The 24,873-nt window shown below is 44.3% G+C and overlaps 1 protein-coding gene across 2 annotated transcripts in view; it reads left to right on the forward strand.

Annotated features, from left to right (window-relative positions):
* Nucleotides 1-24,873, forward strand: part of ENOX1 (ecto-NOX disulfide-thiol exchanger 1) — a 688,766-nt gene that overhangs the window by 595,298 nt on the left and 68,595 nt on the right. For both annotated transcript variants that reach the window (XM_088842775.1, XM_055426042.2), the window contains 2 exons: nucleotides 16,252-16,359; nucleotides 20,279-20,335. In XM_088842775.1, the coding sequence (XP_088698901.1) occupies nucleotides 16,252-16,359; nucleotides 20,279-20,335 (165 nt within the window). The remainder of the gene's footprint in view (nucleotides 1-16,251; nucleotides 16,360-20,278; nucleotides 20,336-24,873) is intronic.

The raw sequence follows: 24,873 nt of genomic DNA on the forward strand, positions 1-24,873 counted from the left end.
CATCCAGTCCCATCACTTCATGGCAAGTAGATGGGGAAACAATGGAAAGAATGACAGACTATTTTTGGGGGCTCCAAAGTCATTGCAGATGGTGACTACAGCCATGAAATTAAGATACTTGCTCCTTGGAAGAAAAGCTATGTCAAACCTAGACAACATATTGAGAAGCAGATGCATTACTTTGCCAACAAAGCTCTGTCTAGTCAAAACTATGTTTTTTTCATGTATGGATGAGAGAGTTGGACTATAAAGAAAGCTGAGCACCGAAGAATCAATGCTTTTGAACTGTGGTGCTGGAGAAGACTCTTGAGAGTCCCTTGGACTGCAAGGAGATCCAACCAGTCCATTCTAAAGGAGATCAATCCTGAATATTCATTGGAAGGACTGATGTTGAAGCTGAAACTCCAATACTTTGGCCACCTGATGCTCTTGAAGAGCTGACTCCTTGGAAAAAACCCTGATGCTGGGAAAGATTGAAAGCGGGAGGAGACGGGGACAACAGAGGATGAGATGGTTGGATGGCTTCACCGACTCAATGGACATGAGTTTGAACAAGCTCCGGGAAATGGTGAAGGACAGGGAAGCCTGGTGTGCTGCAGCCCATGGGGTCGCAAAGAGTCAGACACGACTGAACAACTGAACTGAACTGAGTATTCCATTGTGTGTATGTACCACAGCTTCTTTATCCATTCATCTGTTGGTGAACATCTAGGTTGCTTCCATGTACTAGCTATTGTAAATAGTGCTGCAGTGAACATTGGGCTACATGTGTCTTTCAGCTTTGGTTTCCTCAGGGTATATGCCTAGTAGTGGGATTGCTGGGTCATGTAGTAGTTTTATTCCTAGTTTTTTGAGGAATCTCCATTCTGTCTTCCATAGTGGCTGTACCAATTTACATTCCTTCCAACAGTGCAAGGGGGTTCCCTTTTCTTCACACCCTTTCCAGCACTTGTTTGTGGATTTTTTGATGATGTGCATTCTGACCAACATGAGGTGGTAACTCATTGTAGTTTTGGTTTGCATTTTTCTAATAGTGAGCGATGTTGAGCACCTTGTCATGTGTTTATTAGCAATCTGTTTGTCTTCTTTGGAGAAATGCCTGTTTAGGTCTTTTGCCCACTTTTTGATTGGGTTGTTTTTTTTTTTTTCTGGTGTATGAGCTGCTTGTGGTTGTGCTGGGTTTTTAGTGCTATGTGTGGGCTTTCTTTTTTAATTCAAATTTATTTGTAATTGGAGAGTAATTGCTTTACAGTATTGTGTGGGCTCTGTTGGTCTGATTCATGGTCAGCCATAGGTGCACATGTGTCCCCTCCCTCTTGAACCTGCCTCACACCACCCACCCCATCCCACCCCTCTAGATTGTCACGGAGCACCAGATTTGAGCTCCCTGCATCAAACAGCAGATCCCCATTGGCTGTCTCGTTTTACACAGAGTAATGTGTAGGTTCCAGCGCTGCGCTCCCGATTTGTCCCGCCCCGCGCTCTCCCCGCCCGCCTGTCTGCAAGTCTGTTCTCTGTGTGTGCGTCTCCGTTGCTGCCCCGTAGCTGTGGTGAGCGGGAGCTACTCTCCGGCTGTGGTGCAGGCTTCTTACAGCAGTGGCTTGTCTTGTTGCAGAGCACCAGCTTAGTTGCCTCACGGCATGTGGAATCATCCCAGACCAGGGATCAAACCCATGTCCCCTGCACTGACAGGCGGATTCTTAACCACTGGACCACCAGGGAAGTTCAGGGAAGCTGTTCTTATCTAGTGAGGCCCTCACCCATCTCCCCAGGACATGGCCCTGGAGCCGGAAACCGGTGAAGCTTGGCGAGCTCCACTTACCCTGAGACTCCTGATGTGGGGTTCCAGACCAGCCCCGGTGTATTAAAGTAACGTGGAAACTTCGGGGGACGAGCAGACGTCCTCCACCTCCCACGTCTTCTGGGACAGTGAACGTGCCCAGTGTTTACGAGCCTTGTTGCAGGGCCACCTAAAGGTTCAAAGTTCTTAATTCAGGGGCACTTCTCACCCTCTTCTCACCCTGCCCCTGGATGTGTGAGTCTCCTAGCCATAAAAACATTAACTTGTGTTAACAAAGGAAAATTGAGAATATTGTTGTCATTGAGTTGGCTTCACTGAAGTTCTACTGTTAATTGAGAGTTAAGTAACATAGGTGATGACCCATGTCCATTCTTTGTCAGACGTCTGTGGCTGATGTAGAGATAAAACTTTCCGCTGTTATTTTCTCTCATTTATATGCAGCACCTGTTAGGTCATGACAGCTTTCTCACCAATTGGGACTCAACTAAAATCTCTCAAAACCACAACTTGCATTCTTACCCTTAACCATTAATTCAAAACGGGCATTCCTTGGAGAGGGTAGCGTGGAAACATATACACTAGCTAATGTAAAATAGGTAGCCAGTGGGAATTTGCTGTATGACTCAGGGAACTGAAACCAGGGCTCTGTGACCGCCTAGAGTGGGAGGTGGGAGGGAAGCTCAAGAGGGAGGAGACGTATGTATTCCTGTGGCTGATCCATCTGGATGTATGGCAGAAACCAACACAGTACTGTAATTATCCTTCAATTAATAACAAATAAATTTAAAAATAATTTTTTTAAATGTGCATTTCTAAAACTGCAGCCCAGATGGCCAGTGATGGTGGTAGTATCCTTTGTTGATACAGCAGCAAGCACGCTTTGCTCTCCGTGGGCTGTTCTGAATGAGGCCAGATCACTTTGCATCAATCACCTTCAGAGATGGCCACAGAATTTTGGTCACAAGTCATCCATAAAAGGATTTTCTAGCTACAAGCTTGCTCATGACTGGGTTATACACTCTGCAGAGAAAGAACAAATCTCTGTTGGCCTTTGGGGCACGATTTAAGACCCAGCTGTGCGATTCCGTGCTTGTTTGAAGAAAACGGGCCAACCTGGCTGGAAAGCATGTTAATATTTTAAATTTCTACATTAACAGCTGCACATGTGCCCAGAGGCTGGGGTGATGACCACCTTATATAATTACCCCCCAAAACAGTGATAAGAATAAATAAATCCCAGCAAATTGGATTATCATTTGCAGCAGAATTGCCAGCAGAGGCAACAGAGAGAGCATCACAGATCGTATCCCTACTCTGGCAAAGCAGTTGACACCTTCTCTTGGGAATTGCGTGAATGGTGTTAATTCACGTTGGCTGGCCCTGTGTTTTGAAAACTGGCTGAAGGAGGACAACTGGCCTGGCTAGGATGGGCCTGAACAGCAGACCTTGTCTCTGAATATTAATCCCCAAGAGTGCCCACTCGTGGAAGTTAAAAGTCACTTGACCTTAGTCTCTCCATTGTTGCAAAGAGGATAGTGACAGCACTTTCATTTAACTTGGTACCCTTTGCCATTCAAGGAGCCTCCCGTACTTAATGGATATTCTTTAGTCTCATAATATCCCTTTTTCAAGTACTGTCATCTTTGTATAACATGTGAGGAAAGTGAAAGACAGGAGGTTAAAACGACCCTGCAAATTACACTATTAAAAAATCATCTGAAGAAGAGAAACAGCTTTTAGAGTCTTCCAAACCCTTTTTGTTATCTTCATGAGTCCAGCAATTGATGTGTTGCTTTGCAAATGATGCATCATTCCTCATGAGACGGTTGCGAAGGAAAGAGGCGACCAGAGCAGTACCGTGGCTTGCTCAAGGTCACACAGCATATGTCAGCAACAGAGCTGACCATAGTAACCTGGAAATGATGATCTGGGGCTTCTTTTTTTTTTTTTTGCCTTTTCACCAAACCTTGGTGTACTTCTTTTCATAATGTTGCCTTATCGGGGTATCATGTATCATGGTAAGTAACTCTACTGGATTGTACAAATGCCAGAAAGTATCTTGTCTTTCACACAAGGCCCTCCCAAGAGGATATCCAAGTAACAGAAATGGTCTCTAAAACCCTGTCTGATGACACAGCCCTCCACCCCAAGGTCATGATCTCCTCTCCTGCCCAGACAGTGGGCTGCCTGCCAGGGGTGTGCCTGGTGTAACTTGACACTCAGGGAGGATTCTATTTTAAACATCCTCCTCTATGTGACAGGCTTATTTTCAATAATAATCGGCTTATTTTCAGTAATAATCATGAAATGAAACAAGTAATAATAATGGTCAAGAAAGAAATACCGTGAAATTTTTCTGATATTGAATTTCACATATATGATGCTTACAAAATTTTAATAGTATAATGAAAAGGGAGAAAAATCACAGCTATCTATTAAATCTTTTTTTTTAGCTCACTTAGCAGTTTGAACTTTGATATTTTGATTATAGTTAATATATTACGGTATGTCCCTATAAAGAAAACTGAGCGCCGAAGAATTGGTGCTTTTGAACTATGGTGTTGGAGAAGACTCTTGAGAGTCCCTTGGACTGCAAGGAGATCCAACCAGTCCATCCTAAAGGACATCAGTCCTGGGTGTTCATTGGAGGGACTGTTGCTGAAGCTGAAACTCCAGTACTTTGGCCACCTGATGCGAAGAGTTGACTCATTTGAAAAGACCCTGATGCTGGGAGGGATTGAAGGCAGGAGAAGAAGTGGGCAACAGAGGATGAGATGGTTGGATGTCATCACTGACTTGATGGATATGAGTTTGGGTGGACTCCGGGAGTTGGTGATGGACAGGGAGGCCTGGCCTGCTGCAGTTCACGGGGTCACAAAGAGTCAGACACTACTGAGTGACTGAACTGAACTGAATATATTACAGTATGTAAATGGCCAATAAATACGTGGATCTTTGAACTTTGGTTGTTGTTCACTTGTCCAGTCATGACTCTTTGCAGACTTGTGGACTGTAGCAAACCAGGCTTCCCTATGCTTCAATATCTCCCAGAGTTTACTCAAACTCATGTTCATCAAGTCGGTGATGCCATCCACCCATCTCATCCTCTGTCACCCACTTCTCCTCCTGCCTGTGAATCTTAACAAAACCAAATGCAAAGGGTACAGTTTAGACAACTACTGTTCATGCCACTGAGGTAACGTTTTCTTGATTTGTCCTTTAGTTTTAAGGCAAACAGTTAACAATTTTGAAAGAATTTATTTCAGCTTGTAAAATATGAAAATTCAGTAAAAAGTATTTCACATAAGAAATCAATTCTGCACTCAACAAGAGTGGTGCTCACCACATTTCACTGTTTCAAATTTCTGACATAAAATTTCTTTAAGGGGTCTTGTGAAATGAAGTAAAGTAACTCAGTTCTAGTCCTTAGTCTTTGCAACAACGGTGTTCTCATTGTTTAATTAGAATCTTCTGTAGAAATCTAGGAATTTGTGTGGTGCTGCAGGGGTTGGAGACACTGTGTGTCTTAGATGAGCTCAAGTGCTTTTAAACCCCAGAACTGGGCTTAGCTTAGTTCTTTGTGAGTCTGTGGGGGTGGGGGAAGGTTGGCAGGGAGCAGACTGTGACACCAACATTTTCCAAATTAGTTTCTACATAAAGTATGTTTATTAAAGGGTAAGAGATGGAACAATACTCATTTGACGCTTATGAATCTTAACAGAAAAGGCAGCAACTATTTAGGTTTTAGGTCAACAAAGGATTTTTATCAGGATGGAGTGTTTTTGTCCAATTTTGTTCGAATTGCTGGTGCACACTGATAGTCCATAGATGGACCTTCGGATAGTTTAATTTTTGTTCAGTTTTGTGCAGTTGCACCTGCTTATTTCCTGTACCAAGCCTGACTGCGCCTAGAGCCCCATTGCGGGAACCCTCCCACTGCCCGCATGCTTAGGCCCCCAAATCCTCATCTCAGTAGTTCCCCGTGTTTCCTACACTCTTGAAGTCTTAACATTCATCGCTCCTGCTCCCCTCTGGAAATTTTGCACAGCTCACAGAATTCATGGATTTTTTTCCCTTTCCTTGCAACCAGGGAAATCCCAGTGTTAGGCACCAGCCCCAGGGAACCTGCAAACATTCCCGCTCCAAACCCTTGCCCTCTGGGTTGCACGCTTCCCCTCCAAATAATCCATGAGCCTCTCCTCCCCTTCACCCACTTCCTGAGATCTTACTCCGATGTACGCGTACTGTGTGTCCTGGGTCAGACACATACATCCAGAGAAGTGGGCCCCATCAGAGCACACTGCCCTGGGTGGGTGGCAGGGTACCCATGTTTCACAGGACCCCCCTCCAAGGATCCACCACTGAAAACCCTTACTTCTGCCTTCTCCCCAGTCTCCCAGAGCTGTCCCAGAGCACCCATAGACATGACTGCAGAGTTCCTGGTCTCGACCTCTCAGAGGACCAGCCTGGTCAGACCTGCCCTTGGGCTGTTTGGCTCTGGCCTACATCAGGATTTGTGACAGCGGGGTCAGGGAACAGCACCAGACTCCAAGCATCTCTCGGTTGTAAATGAAGCCTGATCCCATCACGAGCAAGAGATTGCCTTTCTGCCTAGCAATGAGAGTGGCATTTAAAATTCAATATCAGAAAAGATATTGACGAGATTAAGGGCCTGAAGGAATTGATTTATGAGGAAAGACCCAAGGAATTAAATATGTATAGCCTGGTGTAATAGGATATTAGGCTCGGAGCACAATTTCATTTCTGTGATCCGGTATTCCTGTTATCAGTCATCTGAATGGTGGGGCTCTCGCGAGAGATGTTTCTCCCCCGGGGTCACCGAGCTGGAAGGAGAGGGAGGTGCTGGGGTGGATATACCCAGCCACGGTCTTCATCACCCTTGGGTCTTACGGTAAATCGAAGTGTACTTTCATCCGCAGGGAGAAGCAGATGACATATTAAAAATTTTATTCATTTATTTATTTTTGACTCTTCTGGGTCTTTGAGGCTGCACAGGCTTTCTCTAGCTGCGACGAGCAGGGGCTGCTCTTTTTCGTGGTGCGCAGGCTTCTCATTGCAGAGGCCTCTCTTGTTGTGGAGCCCAGGCTCTCGGGTGTGCGGGTCACTAGTTGTGGCCCCCAGGCTTTGCTGCTCCCGGACCAGGGACTGAACCCATGTCCCCCGCATTGGTAGGCAGATTCTTACCCACTGTACCACCAGGGAAGTCCAAAGCAAGTGACATTGTAAACTAGAATAAATTTGGAGTAGTCTAATTCAAGCTAGTTCAATTCCATCTTCTTTTTTTTTTTTCTTCTCCCAAGGAGAAAAGCAAACGTTGAAGGTGCCAGGTGGTGACTGCCTGTCCTTCCCCCGATCCGGGCCTCTCTCCTTTGTCAGGAACACTGTTAGCTGTGTCCGCCTTCAGGCAGAGCCTTGTGTGTGTGATTGGCGGCCACTGTCAGTGTGTGTCTACCTCGTGGCATAAATTCATGTGACTTGCCACCACTGTAAATTTAGAACGTGCTCCACCACCACCATGGAAGATACAACATCAGTGTTCCATTTAGGGATCCTCTCAGTTTCACGCCAACCACCACCTCCATGCCCCAGCAGCTCACCAGTCCTGCCAAAGATTCCCGAGGTATCACAGTTCTGTGAGTGTCAGCTTATCATTCGACTCATTGGAAAAGACCCCGAGGCTGGGAAAGATTGAGGACCGGAGGAGAAGGGGACAACAGGATGAGATGGTTGAATGACATCATTGACTCAATGGACCTGAGTTTGAGTAAGTTCCAGGAGATAGAGAAGGACAGGGGAGCCCTGTCCCTGAGCCCCATGCTGCAGCCCATGGGGTCACAAAGTGTTGGACACGACTGAGCGACTCAACAAACAACAACAGCTCATCATCAGACATTGCTGGTGTACTTCCTACCATGAATTCGCACAGTAGTCCATGATTTTCATGGGATCTAACCTTCTATTTTGGAGAAGGCAATGCAACCCACCCCAGTACTCTTGCCTGGAAAATTCCATGGCCAGAGGAGCCTGGAAGGCTGCAGTCCATGGGGTCATGAAGAGTCGGACACAACTGAGCGACTTCACTTTCACTTTTCACTTTCACGCATTAGAGAAGGAAATGGCAACCCACTCCAGTGTTCTTGCCTGGAGAATCCCAGGGACAGGGGAGCCTGGTGGGCTGCCGTCTATGGGGTCGCACAGAGTCGGACACGACTTAGCAGCAGCAGCAACCTTATACTGTCTTTTATTTATATAGACTTCAACTTAGTGACAAAAGTATAAAACATAAGCACAAAGGACAAGGAGAGAGTTATACCGTTTTGAAAGGAAAGTGAAATCCACCACACTGCCCACAGAAGGTACATAAAAGGCACATCCCCAACAGCCTCACTGGTAAGTGGAAAAGAGTGAACGCCTAGGTGGAAGTCCTTGCTAGGAGGGTTTTAAACCTGGCACATCCTCATTTCCATCTCATATTGAGGGTTCGATGTGGTTGCCAGGGTAGAAAGTGCAGTTTGAAGCAGGGAAATTGAGTTGGGCAAACGGTAGGTCTTTGCGAGACACCATGGCTTCAGGTCCATGACTTAACCTCTGGGCGCCCATGATTCGCCCATCTATAAAAATGGAAATGTGACCTCACTTATTCTGGGGCTCCAAATAACATTTGTAATGCTCTTTGAATTTGTCAGAGAGAAAGACCCATTATACACCGAAGTCTACATCCCCAAAGAGCATTACAAATGATCCTATTAAATCAGTGGCCTGGAAACATCAAGACATGTCAGGTACCGCATTTATTTACCTGTTACTGTCCGCCCGAGTGTTTGCACTTGATTGGCATATGGATAATTGTCTAATTGGAACACAGTCAATTGTAACCACCAAAAAATGTAATAGTGCATCTGTTTAATGCCACACTCTCCAGTGTTAAATTAAAATTATGCTGCAGTCAGCCAGTCCAACCGAAAGGCTCTTCTGATTAAGTTCTTGCTGCATGTGAACTTCTGTAATTGAGGCACTTTGGTACTTAAAAATTCAAACCGGAAAGAACATTATACAGTTTCATAAATTTGAAGAGAAAAAAGACCCAGAAAGCCTGACTTAAATTATCTAGTTGCAGACTATCTCATTGTTTTTATAGGGCATCTAGTCAAATAAAGAATAGCAGTTCTGAATTACCACTGTTTGGAATACATAAATATTAGGTTCATGAGTTGATGTTTTGTAAACAAAAGAAACGGTTTGAAAGAATGCAGACAGTAGTCTAGGGATGTGTTGATTTTTTTTTTTTCCTAGTGGCGATTTTGGTTTATTTGTTTGCTTTTCGGTGGGGCTTGGGAAAGAAACTACATAATTATAAATTCACTGATTGGGCTTCCTTAGACTTTTAAGAAATATTCCCCTATAACTTAAGGAGTATCTGTTACTTCGAGAGTAATGAGTCAGAATGCCTTAGTGGAACTGCTGTTTTCCTCTGAAGCTTTCATATATCCATATGTCTGGAACAATAAGTTACCCAGTGATAGATCAAGTAGCTTTTGTTACTGAGCTTGTTTTAGTTTGGTGTGTGTGTGTGTGTGTGTGTGTGTGTGTGTGGTTTTTTGCTTTGTTTTGTGTTTTGCTAGATTATGGCTTAACCTCATAGAATTGGGGAAGCAGAGCAAACATTCATTTACCGCTACTCATTCACTCATTCAACGCCTACTCTATGTTAGAGGGAACCCAGTTATGGCCTCTACCCTTGGTGGATGTAGTCTAGCTGGCTCATTCCTATGAACTGTAATATGTCATGTAAAAGTGCTTTGGGAAGATGAAAGAAAACTAACTTTGCTTGGATGTTTGGAGGGGGTCTTTATTGAGGAAGAACCCAAAACTACTGCAAATAGTTGTGCAGGCTTTGCCCCGAACAGGACAGCAGGCCAAATGAGTCAGTGGGAATGAGAATAAGCCCCTACTCCACTGCCCAACCACGTGCCTTAGTGAGGGGTCCTATCTACCTAGAGGGTGCAGCTCTTTTCTGCATTATAAGTCATCAAATGGTTTGATTTTAGCCTAAAAGCATTCTTTAAGTTGACTTAAGTGTTCATTGCAACACTGTTTACAATAGTCAGGACATGGAAGCAACCTCAGTGTCCACCAACAGATGAATGGATGAAGAAGATGTGGTACATATATACAGTGGAATGCTACTCGGTCATGAAAAGGAACAAAACTGGGTCCTTTGCAGTGATGTGGATGAACCTAGAGTCTGTCATACAGAGTGAAGTAAGTCAGAAGAGAGAAATATCATATATTACTGCACATATATGGAATCCGCAAAAACGGCGCAATTCAGTCCAGTCACTCAGTTGTGTCCGACTCTATGCTACCCCGTTGCCTGCAGCACTCCAGGCTTCCCAGTCCATCACCAACTCCAGAGCCTGCACGAACTCATGTCCATCGAATCAGTGATGCCATCCAACCATCTCATCGCCTGTCGTCCCCTTCTCCTGCCTTCCATCTTTCCCAGGATCAGGGTCTTTTCCAGTGAGTCAGCTCTTCACATCAGGTGGCCAAAGTATTGGAGCTTCAGCATCAGTCCTTCCAATGAATATTCAGGACTGATCTCCTTTAGGATGGACTGGTTGGATCTCCTTACAGTCCAAGGGACTCTCAAGAGTCTTTTCCAACACCACAGTTCAAAGCATCAATTCTTCTGCACTCAGCTTTCTTCACAGTCCAACTCTCACATCCATACATGACTACTGGAAAAACCCTCAGCAAAGTAATATCTCTGCTTTTTATGAAAAATGGTACAGATGAACCTTTTTGTATGGCAGGAATAGAGACTCAGCCGTAGAGAACAGACATGTGGTCACAGGCAAGGAAGGGGAGGCTGGGACAAACTTAGAGAGTAGCATTGACATATACACACTGTGTGTGTGTGTGTTCAATCAGTAAGTCATGTCCAACTCTTTGAGACCCCATGGACTGCAGCATACCAGTCTTCCCTGTCCTTCACTATCTCCTGGAGTTTGCTCAAATTTATTTCCGTAGAGTCAGTGATGCTATCTAACCATCACATCCTCTGCCACCCTCTTCTCCTTTTGCCTTCAATCTTCCCCAGCATCAGGGTCTTTTCCAGTGAATCGGCTCTTCAGATCAGGTGGCCAAAGTATTAGAACTTCAGGATCAGTTCTTCCCGTGAATACTTACGATTGATTTCCTTTGGGATTTACTTGTTAGATCTCCTTGCAGTCCAAGGGACTTTCAAGAGTCTTCTACAGCACCACAATTCAAAAGCATCAATTCTTCAGAGCTTTATATCCATCAACTGTCATATCCATGTTTATGGTCCATCAATTCTTCAGCCTTTTTTATGGTCCAAGTGTTGTATCCATACATGACTACTGGAAAAACCATAGCTTTGGCTATATGAATCTTTGTCAGCAAAGTGATGTCTCTGCTTTTTAATATGCTGTCTAGGTTTGCCATAGCTTTCCTTCCAAGGAGCAGTCATCTTTTAATTCCATGGCTACAGTCACCATCCGCAGTGATTTTGGAGTCCAAGAAAGTAAAGCCTGTGACTGTTTATACTTCTTTCCCCTTCTATTTGCCATGAACTGATGGGACCAGATGTCATGATCTTAGTTTTCTGAATGTTGAGTTTTAAGCCAGTTTTTTCACTCTCCTCTTTCACCTTCATCAAAAGGCTCTTTAGTTCCTCTTCACTTTCTGCCGCTAGAATAGTATCATCTGCATATCTGAGGCTGTTGATATCAGGACTCCTAGCAGTCCTGATTCCAGCTTGAGATTCATCCAGTGCAGCATTTTGTGTGATATACTCCATATGTAAGTTAAATAAGCAGGGTGACAATACACAGCCTTGTCGTACTGCTTTCCCATTTGAAACAGTCCATTGTTCCATGTCCGGTTCTAACTCTTGCTTCTTGACCCCCTTATAGGTTTCCGAGGAGACAGGCAAGGTGGTCTGATATTTCCATCTGTTTAAGAATTTTCCACAGTTGTGATCCACACAGACTTTTGCATAGTCAGTGAAGCAAAAGTAGATGTTTTTCTGGAATTCTCTTGCTTTTTCTGTGATCCAGAGGATGTTGGCAATTTGATCTCTGGTTTCTCTGCCTTTTCTAAACCCAGCTTGTACATGTGGAAGTAAAGCTTAAAATCACAGGGGATCAGAGAAAGTATAAGACGATTTTAAAAGATAAAGAATCTTGATATTATTAGACTGACAGGTGTTAGAAAGCTAGGTAAAGTGTGGACACAGTAACTCATCCAGCGCTGGTGAGTGGGCAGACTGTACAGCCATTTTGTAAAGCCGCTTTGGCAGTGGACTTCTCAAGCACATCCTGTGAACCAGCAGATCCACTGCTGGATACACACCAGGGAAAGTCTCCCTCAGGTCCAGAGGGACAAGTGCCAGCATCTCCCACTGCAGCCCTGCCTGAGGGCAAGAAATGGGGGTGATCTGAGTGGGCTTCACCAGGAGAGTAGAATAGGTGTAACTGGGTGGACATACCCCATAAACTATTACGGAGCCACCAGAGGCAGGAGTTAGAGATATATACATATCAACATGGTTATCTTAAAAGAATAGTGCTTAGTGAAAGTGAAAGAGGAGAGTGAAAAAGTTGGCTTGAAGCTCAACATTCAGAAAACTAAGATCATGGCATCTGGTCCCATCACTTCGTGGGAAATAGATGGGGAAACAGTGGAAACAGTGTCAGACTTTATTTTGGGGGGGGCTCCAAAATCACTGTGGATGCTAATTGCAGCCATGAAATTAAAAGACGCTTACTCCTTGGAAGGAAAGTTATGACCAACCTAGACAGCATATTAAAAAGCAGAGACATTACTTTGCCAACAAAGGTCCATCTAGTCAAGGCTATGGTTTTTCCAGTGGTCATGTATGGATGTGAGAGTTCGACTGTGAAGAAAGCTGATCGCCGAAGAATTGATGCTTTTGAACTGTGGTGTTGGAGAAGACTCTTGAGAATCCCTTGGACTGCAAGGAGATCCAACCAGTCCATTCTGAAGGAGATCAGACCTGGGTGTTCATTGGAAGGACTGATGCTAAAGCTGAAACTGCAATACTTTGGCCACCTCATGCGACGAGTTGACTCACTGGAAAAGACTCTGATGCTGGGAGGGATTGGGGGCGGGAGGAGAAGGGGACGACAGAGAATGAGATGGCTGGATGGCATCACCGACTCATGAGTTTGAGTGAACTCCGGGAGTTGGTGATGGACAGGGAGGCCTGGCGTGCTGTTGATTCATGGGGTCGCAAAGAGTTGGACACGACTGAGCGACTGAACTGAACTGAACTGAAAAGACATAGTAAACAAGAAATATGGCACAGGCACTTACATGCAATTGCATACTCACAACAGTATATATTTTAGAAAAACACATTCAAATAAAAAAGAAACCATTGAAAACAGTTGCCTACATATGAGAAGAGAAGGAAATGCAGATGACTCCTTGGAATCACACTTTTTAATTTAAAAAATTAAATTGGAATTACAGTGTCAATAGCATGATTCCACGGAAGAATGAGATAAGATAGATGCTAACCTGGGAAGTGAGGTGCAGGAAAGGGAGTGTGTGTGTGTGTGTGTGTGTGTGTGTGTGTGTGTGTGTACATGTGTGCGTGTGCATACATGCAGACAGTCATGTTTTGAATGAAGCAGTGTTGTAATGTGTGGGTGAAATGGCAGACTGCAGTAGAGTTCTCGCTTCCCCTCTGATTTATTCACAGTGTTGGTAATGACAACTGAGAGTTGTGTCCAAGTAGTTTTCCTCTTTGTCGTTTCCTCAACCTTAATTAAGTTCACTTGCTTTTTTTTGTTGTTGTTACTAAAGCAGTGTCTGCTCCTTACAGACTTACCAGAAAATTATAAGCCAGACTAACAGAAAGGTACACGAACCTACTCACCCACAGACAGTATCCAGATCCTGTTTTGTTTTGCAAAATTCAGTGAAACCCTTTCATGACTCAACTTTTCCTGCAGGGAACAGTATATTATGAATTTCTTCTGTGTCCAGAGACTCTTGTGCAACTTCATTTTTAATGGCTGCCTGGTTTTCCATTGTCCAGGGGCACCATCCTTAGCGTGGCCAGTCCCCTTCAGCCAGACATCCGTTGTTTCTAAATTTTGCTGCTTCGCTTACAGCAGTGAGTGAACAGGAGCTGTTGAAGAGAATTCCCTGTCCTCTCTTCGGCTCATTTTTAAAGGAGGTTTCAGGATTGGATTCGAAATTGTCTAATGACACAAACCCACTGAGCATCATGGAAGTCAGAGCACCAGATCCCTTCAGAACCATTCTGGGGCTGGTCGTGAATGAGAATAAGGAAACAGGGTCATTCCCCACCATTTGGAAAGGGTCATTTTCGTTACTTGTCATGGTGCCAGAGTACAATATGGCCCCCTGGTTTCTGCTCTGTAATCAATCGGTGCGCAATTAAACCACATAACGTCTAAAGGGAGCCCGTGTGGGCTGTGTGTATTGCCTCATATGGGCAATGTATGATAGGGGCAGGTGGTGAAATAAGAAGCACTGAGTGCTTTCAAAACTGCAGGGAAACCACTGTTTATGTTTAAATCTATATCCCGCACCAGGTGAGGGGCCAGGATGAGCAAACCCAGGGGTTAAGACACAGTGTGTTTTTCTGAGCGTTTCCTGTCTTCAACGTACCCCCTAAACTAGCGGATTTGAAGATTTGATTTAATCCTTCCAGTTGGTAGGTTTAAGCACCAGGAATCCGGTGCCAGTGTTGATTCCAGCCGTGGTAGTTTAGACCTGGCCAGGCAGCTCTGCAGCCAGCTTGTCAAGCCCCAGCAGCAGCAGCCTGGCGTGGAGATGACTGCGCACTGACATTTCCATGTCATTAGGGCACCACTTGTTTTGTGCGGGAGCAGAAGACACACACATTTGTCTTTGCAAACTAGCCCTCTGTTGTCAAGAAGCTCTGAATAGACGCACTGTTTCCAGGGCCTGTTTGGAAACTCTTGAATGTGCTCTCCAGCCTGTGTATACATTAACAGAGAACCGTGTTGCAGAGAGTTAGTGCTGGGCAGCCCCATCCTCCTGGCAGGCCGGGTGAGCCTCTGCGTGAGTTACAGTTGATGGGGGTGAGGACCGCTCAAGCTTCCAGCAATGCCTTCAGTGCTCTGCTTCCAAATAGCAGTGCAGGCCATAGCTGAGTGTTTTGACAGCTCATATCAGCAGTTTTCTTGGCTGATATATTGATTGCAGTTTGGACCTGAGTCCTGCTGATCTAATAAAACATCACCGTCATAACAGAGAAAGTAAAAGTCTTGTTTGTGGTCCCAGCCACCTGGCGAAGCAGCTTTACAGAGCTACTCTAAAGTTAGCTCTAGGGTCCAATGTAAACTGATGTAACTTTGGACATGGACTAATTATTTCAAGTGTTTGTTTGTTTTTTTTTAATGTAATCTCTTCAGCTATCAATGTTTTCGTTTCTTACCATGATTGTGCATGTCAAGTTGGTTTATTTCTCTTCCTTGGTTCTTATCTTGTTACAACAAACATTTGGAACGACGGACTAAAGGGTTGAAAACAACAGACAAGTTACAACTCAAGGAAGCAGATCTTTTATTAGAGAGGTCGTCCCCAAGACACAGCAGCCGGCCAACCATAAAGGAGTCGTAGTCCTCTCACAATACCTCCTGTCTTCCCGCTTTTTATACTTCCTGCCTCCTCCTTTGGTTGTGCCCTGTGCAAAAGAGGGCTTGTACCCAGCACCAATCAATGAAAGGGAATGCAGATAGGCATAGGCTCAAGGCTGATTGACAATCGCAAGTTATATTACAAGCAGGTTCTACTGTGTATGTCTTCTCATAATTGAGTCTGTTACAATAAGATGCATATATGTGTAGAATATTCACGAACCCTTAATGGGCTCCTTGCTGCCAAGCTTACTAGAGGAGGCCCCTGTGGTTAGTTTGTATCCCCTGTGTGCCTAGGGCACATGTTCAGGAGGTGGAAAAGTCTGGTTATTTTGCAGCATGTCTGTGAGCTCTCCTGGGTGCCTCTGGGTTGGGGTTTAGAGATCAGCTTGCATCCTTTCTGGCTAGGGCACCCCTGGTTGCTCATGGCTAACTTCCTACCTAACATGCGTTATTTTTATAAATGTGCATCTGTTCAAAGGGAAACAAAGGTGCTTTCACAAACACTGACACAAGCATTGTGCATCAGTGTCACCAACAGCCTGAGACTGTGACGTTAACTGCATGCTCGTTACACGATGGAGGGGGTGAAATGCACATTTTAAAAAGTCAGCTGAAGTCCAGGTTACACTTTAAGGCACGTACAAAATTTTCTCTTGTGTTTTGGAATGGAAGTTCTGATTATCTTATAGTATTCCAGTTGGCCTGCTATCTTATCGTAAACATCCTTTAATTTCACAGCAATTGCTGACCATCCAGGAGGAGCTGAACAACAAAAAGTCAGAACTGGAGCAAGCAAAGGAGGAACAGTCACACACACAAGCATTACTCAAAGTCCTCCAGGAACAAGTAAGTGAAAGCCACGGCTCCGATCCGCAAATCAGTTCAAACACAAACATGCGCTTCCCCGTGTTTGACACATGTGCAAACACTGGCTGAAGTTAATCTGCAGTAGGATTAGCCTGGACCATCCCAACCTCCCAGCAGCTTTGCTGCATGGGATTTTTAATCTCATCTCCAGCATCTCTGTTCTCACTTTGGTACCTCTTAGGCCACCCAAGCCTTCCAGCGATCTGTGAAACTTTCTGCCAGAAGACAAATGAATTTTGATTAAGTTTTAAAACATTGGTGATGCAGATAAATTTCAAAGCAAGCAGCTAGTTTCGTCTTAAGTCTAATCATGAGGAAAATGAGTTTAGCATAGCCCGTGGTCCTCCTGCAGACATCTGAATAAAAATGACTGATTCATAGCAACATTAAAAAAAAAACCCACAAAACTCTCCCCTGATAAGTGCATCAGGGCACTTATCTAACCAGGGTGAGCAACAGACCTTTTATACGAAGTTTGTAAATCTGATCATTTCATCCTGGCTTTCTCTGATACTAAAGTGTGGCCTGACATTGATAAGTGGATTTGAAAGTATTGTCTTACAGCAGGGTAAGATGGATTGTTTGGCAGCTGAGTGAAATCTAAGCCTAGTTATCTACACAGGAGAAGCCAGGCAAGTTCCTGAAATACTTTCCTATTTCTGGCCTTCAGAGGCTGCCCATGAAGTAATGAATGGCAAATGGAAGGGGGAAAAATCACATGTAGTAGCCCCAACCCTTTGCAGGTAGTCAATTTAGGTTGCTTTAAAATTTTCACTTACCATGGTATATGAGGAGGTCCTTTGTACAACATAAATCACTTCAAAAGTGATTAAAAAAAAAAAAAAACTATGAAGTTGGGGATGTATGACCCTAGTCCACTGTGACTCAGTCACTGTACAAATGATTTTTTACCTTTTTAATGGTTTGAAATCAAGAAAATATATTTCCAGTCACATTCCTCTAAAAGTATCAGTGAATTGTGAGAGAACCTTGAAGGTATTGGATAGTTCATAAGCTTTTTTAGCTTTGGAGGAAAATACTTTCTTAAACTAATCATTATCGTTATATGATTAAGACAGATTCAGTAACGTAGCCTGAGTCTGACTGTGTGTGATTTTGGAGAAGTTAGATTGAAGCAGGAAATATTGATGACTAAATCACAGTGACCTACTGTCTGAGAGACCTGAAGTCCCTTTTCTGTTCTGTTCTTTCTTCCTTTGCATTATGAAAAAGCTTCCAACAAATTGGAGCAGATTTGGTCCAGATTTGCACCTGATCAAACATACATGACTCTGAGCTCTGTTGTTTTGTGTTTTCTTTCTCTGTCTCTTTGATTTACTGGGATGAGGAGGGGTGAATTCCTCTTCTTCTAAAGGACTCCAATCCTTTATGTTGATTTGAAGTCCAAATCCCATCATAAAAATAGACGCTAAGTTTTGCATATCACATTGCTGTATCCTTGTCATGACATGCGTTTTTAAAGAGCAGTGAGCACATATAAGCTTTGGCGAAGCATCACACTTCATTCCCCATTCCTTAAAAATAAAAGGATAAATGGGTAGCGTGAAAGAGATTCAGAACAACTAAAATCATTGAAGACCTAGGAAGTACAACTGGAGAGGAAGCACTTTAAAATCTGCTGTGCTAACGGGGTGGCTCTTTTTCAAGCAAAGGCCCCAAGAATACCTAAGTCTAAGAGGGTCCATTGGCCGCTCTTGTCTCCACCAGGCTGTTTTCCCCAAGAGCCCCTCGCCTGGTGCCCGCATCTGTCATCTTAGAGATGAGAGCAGGCAGTGGACATATTCCTTCTGTTCCCTATAGTCCCCACCCACACACGCGCATACAATTAGAAACACGCCTACCTCTGCATGGGCTTCCCTGGTGGCTCAGATGATAAAGAATCTGCCTGCATTGCGAAAGACCCAGGTTCAATCCCTGGGCTGGGAAGATCCCTTGGAGGAGGGCATGGCAACCCACTCCAGGATTCTTGTCTGGAGAATCCCATGGACAGCAGAGCCTGGCGGTTACAGTCCACAAGGTCGCAAAGAGTCGGACACGACTGAGCGACTAACACTCACTCTTCGACACCCTGTACTTAAGCCTAGGTATCCTCAGACATGATGCCAACCTCTCCATCTCAAGGTGAGCAGCAGCTCCGGAGTAGACGGGGGTAGGCTGGTGAGGGCAGAGCAGCCAGCCTGCCACCCCAGGCCAGGACAACATGTGTGGATCCCACAGTAGAGAGCAGGCAAATGGGGAGTGAGATCAGACACACACACACATAGCAGGCAAATGGGGAGTGAGATCACACACACACACACACAGCAGAGTGAGGGTAACACGAAGCAGGACAATGGAATTTATTAAGCAGAAGAAGGAGAGCAATGGGTGTGTTTGTGCTGGGAAACGTGTGAAGGTGGGACAGGGCTTTAAATAGAGTCCATTCCTTCCACTGCAAAAACAGCAAAACCTTCTCCTGAGCCAGCCCTGCTCTTAACTCCCGGAAGCGCAAGTTAGAAGGCAGGATGAGCAGTGAGGGAGATGGTGAGGGTCGCCTATGGAAAGAAAACTCTCAGATCGGAAAGCAGAGGGGGGTTTTGCAGCCCCTTTGTGCCCTCTGACACAGCTCATCTTGCTGTTGCCGAGGTGCACTTGACCTCTCACGCCGCCCACACGGTGCCCGCGCCGCCGCCTCCTTGTTGTGTGCGGAAACATCCGTGGTGTTACCCTGAGGACCACTGGACACAATGTCTCTTTCTCAAGCACGGTGATATGGAAGTGAGCCTTCTTCGGCTCCACGGGTCCACAGTCAGCTGCCCCATCCTCAGCCCCTTCATGTCACCATGGCTTTGGCAGAGCCCCGCTCTTGGCTTGGAGAGCAGGTGGCTTTCTTGCTGAGAGTCTGAGATCACCTTGCAGAAACCAAAGAAGCTTTCCTGCTGACATGTACACAGAGCCCAAAAGAACCAACGTCTGAGTCAAACATGTTGGTGGTGCATTTATTTCCTTTCAAACTTTAAGCGTTTATATCGCACCATGAGTGCTTTATTTTAGGCATTAAAAAGAGTGCTGAAGATGCTGCTTCCTAAGCACATAAGCCAGGAAGAAATACCAGCAAACAGCTGCAAGGCTGCTCACCTTTGCGCTTGTTCTTTGTCTCCATGTGTTTGCTGCAAGTCAGGCTAGAATAAAAATGCCAATTAAAGGTTTCCGGGAAATCTCCCGATAACTGATTATTCCTAAGCCTTCTGAGAGAGAACAGAGAGAAGGGCATTTTCAGATGTTCACTGTTAAAAATCTCAGCTGAGAAACAGCTTTTCTTCTAATACCTCGGTGACCAAGGAGATGAGGTCCCATTTCTTCCTTTCCAAAAAGCAGCAGAGCATCTTCCTGTAGGCCTCCAGAAACCACATCAGCCGTTCGAATAGGTTCCCTAGGAGGACGTGTACAGTAGCGCTGCAGCGCATTAAAGCAAGTGAAAATACATCACTCTCGAATAATCATTAGTATAACATCATTTAGCTGGCGGCAACTTGCAAACACTGCAGGGTTTAAATTAATAGCAATACAACGAGGAAATGAAATCATTTATTATTCTTAAGAACCAATTTTATACATTTTATGCCTATGAAACTGCTTTCTGATCTTATTATTTAAAAGTAATGGCCAAGGCCCATTTGTTTTTTCGCCAGCCATCAAGTTTCCTAAAATATTGGCCTCAAATTGGTTTCAGTAAGACTTGTTAGAATTATGTGCTCCGTCTGTTTTTTTTTCTTGTTGGAAGTTTTCTGAAGTGAAGCCTCAGATAAATCAGGGTTAGCACAATAATATGCACTTAATAGATATGCTTGCTTATTCATTTGGGTTTTTGTTTTGTTTTTTTTCTTTAAACCTGCAGTTGAAGGGTACCAAGGAGCTGGTCGAGACCAATGGCCACAGCCACGAGGACACAAATGTAGGTACCCCGAATTGATATTTGCTCTTCTTGCTTGGTGTTGATTAAATGCTCACGAGAAGGTGGCACTTTTGAACACAAGGAAGTCAGAAACCCTGCCTCTCAGTAGCGTATCATGATGACCAACGTGTGGTTTGGCAATAAAATAGGGTAGGTACTGTTAGCTTAGGTTACCAAATGTCAACGTAGAAGTACTTGAGCTAATCTCTGTCATAAAAGTTTCAATCTCAATGAATTCATTCGAGCCCTTTATGTTTTCAAAGCTGTAAACTAATGTGGTGTTGGGATGGCAAATGGAATGAGACCCAGCAGGATAATAAGTTGTATATCGCATGTGTATGTGTTAGGTTTGCCTGGCGGTGAAGATGGTAGTGAAGTGACTGTGATAGCCATCACAGTGAAATGATTGCTGTGCTGAAGAGGTTTCAAAGCAAACTCCTTCTCCCAGAAAAACCCCTGTACCTCCCTCTGTCTCTGACCCCGATCAGAAGCGTGGTGTGTCCTTACTCTTGAGAGAGTCTAAGGGTCCCCGATCCCACTTGGCACCCAGCTTCTCCTCCTTATTGGTCAGACACTCTCTTTACCTTATAAGTTCTCTAGTCTCAGATGAAACAGTGCGCCATGCAGATCATTGTCTCTACGAATGTGATGGCTTTCTTTGTGCCTTTTCTGAAATCTCTTTGATGTCTGTCTGTATCTGACTGGCCTCATCACAGAAGATGCTTACTGAGCAGTTCTTTCCACGTAACACAGAGTCAGACATGGTAATGAATGCCTGATTAAGCCAGAGCTGGGAGAAATTACACATCTCGTGCTCACTCGTGTCTTAATTATGTACAGCAGAGAGCCTGACATTCAGAGTACCAAAGAATCCCTCTTGATGACATCTGTTACTCCCAAACAGATATTTGACATATGATGCTTATTGAGAACCTACTGTGTACATGTGGCTGTGCTCAGTGCAGGAGAGGTGGTTACAAAGAAATATAAGGCTTGCCATCTGCCCTCAAAAAACTACAACAAAAGATTGATGAACTAAGGAACACGTAGGCAGGCAACATGCAGGATGAGATACATGCCCAGGAAGCTGAGGTGGACGTGACGTGATGTGGTTTGAAATCCGGACCTGGCAGCTTACTCGCTGTGTCAGCTTAACCTGTTCCTCCACCCCTCCGAACTTCATTTTCGAAATTATCTACAAAGCCTACCTCAAAAACTTAATATGATGTAATAAGCTAAGGCACATGGGAACCTTAAGATGTGGTTGTTATGGCTTCTCCATGATGGATAATCAAGAACGACCTCCTGGAAAGTTAGGGACGGAAGCCATTCACCCAGAGCTCTCCATAGGCAGCAGTGAGACCTAAACTGTGTTTGTCTTCACCTCCAGTGTTTCATTACCCCATCCCTACCTGAAAACCCTGTTTCAGGATCCTGTCTTCCAGGGACACATTGTTGCTATGTTTCAAAATTTTTGTGGGCACCGCGCCCCCGCCAGAGTCAGCCCCTCTGTGCCTTTCAAGGAAGCTGCTGTCTAATCCAATAAGCCAGGCAAAGTGGCAGTGTGCCTCAATCTCCTGATCTGTAAAATGGGGTGATAGTACCTCCCTCCCCTTCCTTAAGGTTTACTGTGGGAAGCAAATGGGATACTTGATATGGAACCACTAATTAATTGTGAGGTTCTAACTGTGTAGGATGTTATTAAGATTATGAACTCATCTGCTGATGGAATTAAATTGGATGATGCATGGAAAGATAGGCTTGACACAATGTCTAGTCTGTAAGCTCTTTCTTACGAAATGTCTAAAGACATTTATTATTGAATGGAAAAAGTGAAAAGAGATCATCTTTAAGGTCTGATGTCCTCTCTAAAGCAAAGTTTTAATCTTTAAAAATACCTCTCTAGGTACTTCCCTGTCAGTCCAGTGGTTAAGACTCTGTGCTTCTAATATAGGGGGCGCGTGTTTGATCCCTGGTCAGGGAATTAAGATCCCACATGCCATGAGGCATGGCCAAGAATATAAAAAATTATAAAAAAAAATTTTTTTTAAACCTCTCTAGAATCCATGACACGTGCTTTGTAATCAACCACCAAAAACCACCATTGAGAGATGTTATTCGCACAGGCTGAGTAGGAGGGAGGAGCAGGGCCTTGCTGGGGGAGGCAGGGGGGAGAGATTTGCAGACTGATGGAGCCTGGTATCAATAGCTCATCTTCTTCTCTCACTGGGCAGAGGGCTAGGCTAGCTTCTGTAACCGTAAAAATTGCCTGTTGATTCAGGTGTTCCCTGTAGGTGGATTATTCCCTCGCCTTTCTCTTTTCTGTCACGTTGCCTCCTTTAGCCAGCTTCCCCTTCTTTCAGGCTGTGGTGCAAGATGAGAAACAAAAAGTCATTATTTGGGCCACACATTCAGAGCACTAGCAAAATATCTTAAGATTTTTTTTTTTTTTAATATCTGTGTGTGTCATCTGAAGTTTTCACCCTATGGTCAGACTGAGAAGGTTTGCATCCACTTTGATCACTGACTAGCCATGTGACCAGAACCAGTGATTTGACCTCTTAGAACTTCACCTTCCTCGTCTAGAAGTGACCTATGCAAAACACTATATATAAACACCCAGCCCAGAGTACCTTCTCAACAGATATCAATTCCCTCTTCATGCATCAGTATCAGCAGTATTTAATACAGTAGGCAGTGCTTTGACATGGTGAATTTTAATGCGGATCATGAGGTTTAAAGCTTCTGGCCCAGAGGTTATTGACTAAGGCATAGAGATTTTTTTTTCAACCATGATTATTCACATGCAAGGACAAGAACTTTGTACATTTATCATTTATTAATAATAGATAATGGACTGGCACTGGCTTCGCTGGGTATTCTTGTGAGAATTAACAGTTGCTTCCTTAAAACAATATATTTTATTAGAAAAGGAGCTTTTTATATAATGGACTGGCACTGGCTTCGCTGGGTATTCTTGTGAGAATTAACAGTTGCTTCCTTAAAACAATATATTTTATTAGAAAAGGAGCTTTGTATGAAACTGGAAAATTACAGAAAAGAATACAAAGGTAGGTAGTAAGGCTTTCCTGGTGGCTCAGTGGTAAAGAATATGCCTGCCAAGCAGGAAGCAGGGGTTCAGTCTCTGGGTTGGGAAGATCCCCTAGAGAAGGAAATGGCAACCCACTCCTGTATTCTTGTCTGGGAAATCCCATGGACAGAGGAGCCGGGTGGACTGCAGTCTGTGGGTTCGAAAAAGAGTTGGACACAAGAGAGTGACTAAACAACATACAGAGGTAGAAAAAAGATCTCATTGCTCAGAAACAGTCACTATCAGTATTTTATTTTAGTTCTTCTCAGTCACATGCATGTATATGACCAGAGGGGAAAAACCATTAAAAAAGAAGAAGAAATAAACATGATTTCATAGTGTCTTCTGTTTTATACCTTTCTGATTTCTCATTATACCATGAATATTTTTCATGTCAACAGATGTTCCTCAAAAGCATGGTTCTTAATGGAGACATGAACTAATTGAACTGCATGCCTATTGCGTTCGGCTTTTAACTTCTCATTTTTTTTAACATTATAAAAAATGCCATGATTTACATGCCTGTAAATCTTGGTCTGCATTGCTCCTGTTTGTTTCTGGGGGATTCTATACGTTAAGAGCTGTGTTGCAAAGTCTGGCAGGGAGAGTCGGACCTCATGGAACTGCTGGGCGTTCAGAATGTTAGGGTGGGAGCTTCCCTGGTGGCTCAGCAGTAAAGAATCTGCCTGCCAACGTGAGGGACACGGGCTCGGTCCCTGGTCTGGGAAGATCCCACCATACTACAGGGCATCTAAGCACCACAACTATTGAGCCTGTGCTCTGGGCCAGGAGCTGCAACTGCTGAGGCCCTGGTAGCCTGGAGCCCGTGCTCCGCAAGAGAAGCCCGCCTGCCACAATTAGAGAGTAGTCCCAACTCGCCGCAACTGGGTAAAAGCTGAGCAGCAACGAAGACCCCGCACAGCCAAAATGAAATAAACAAATAACATTATTTTTTTTAATAGAATGTTAGCGTGGCAGGTGTACACGGATCGTATCCATCAGTCCTCCTAAAGGGATCCGCTCAGAGATACGTGGAGTCTTAACGATGTAGTAACTCATTGGCCAGTTAACTCAAGAGCCAAGCTTATGGGACACTAGCTGCATGTCGAGCCAGGCAGTCACTTACACTTTTCTGTCATTTTCACGTCTTCTGGAGCAACGACAGTATTGGGCGACACCTCATTGAGTGTTCTTGAAGTCCGCGAGCAGAGGTACCCTTGCAAAGCCCACCCTGGTCCCATGCACAAGACCTTCTGTAGGCTCGTGCCCACAAGAAAAAAGATTCTGACAACTAATCTACAAGCATTAGCGCCAGAAACAGATCGATTGCAAAGGCCTTTTCTCTAAGAGGACTGCGTTTGGGATTTGAAATAGGTTTTTCCCTGTATTTGGAACTGGATTTGTATAAGTACACCGAAGTTTAAAACTAGCCTTTAGCACAGATCCT

Source organism: Moschus berezovskii, chromosome 13 (assembly GCF_049115385.1).
Source record: "Moschus berezovskii isolate FMDL1 chromosome 13, NW_MosBer_1.0, whole genome shotgun sequence".
NCBI classification, from domain to species: Eukaryota; Metazoa; Chordata; class Mammalia; order Artiodactyla; family Moschidae; genus Moschus; species Moschus berezovskii.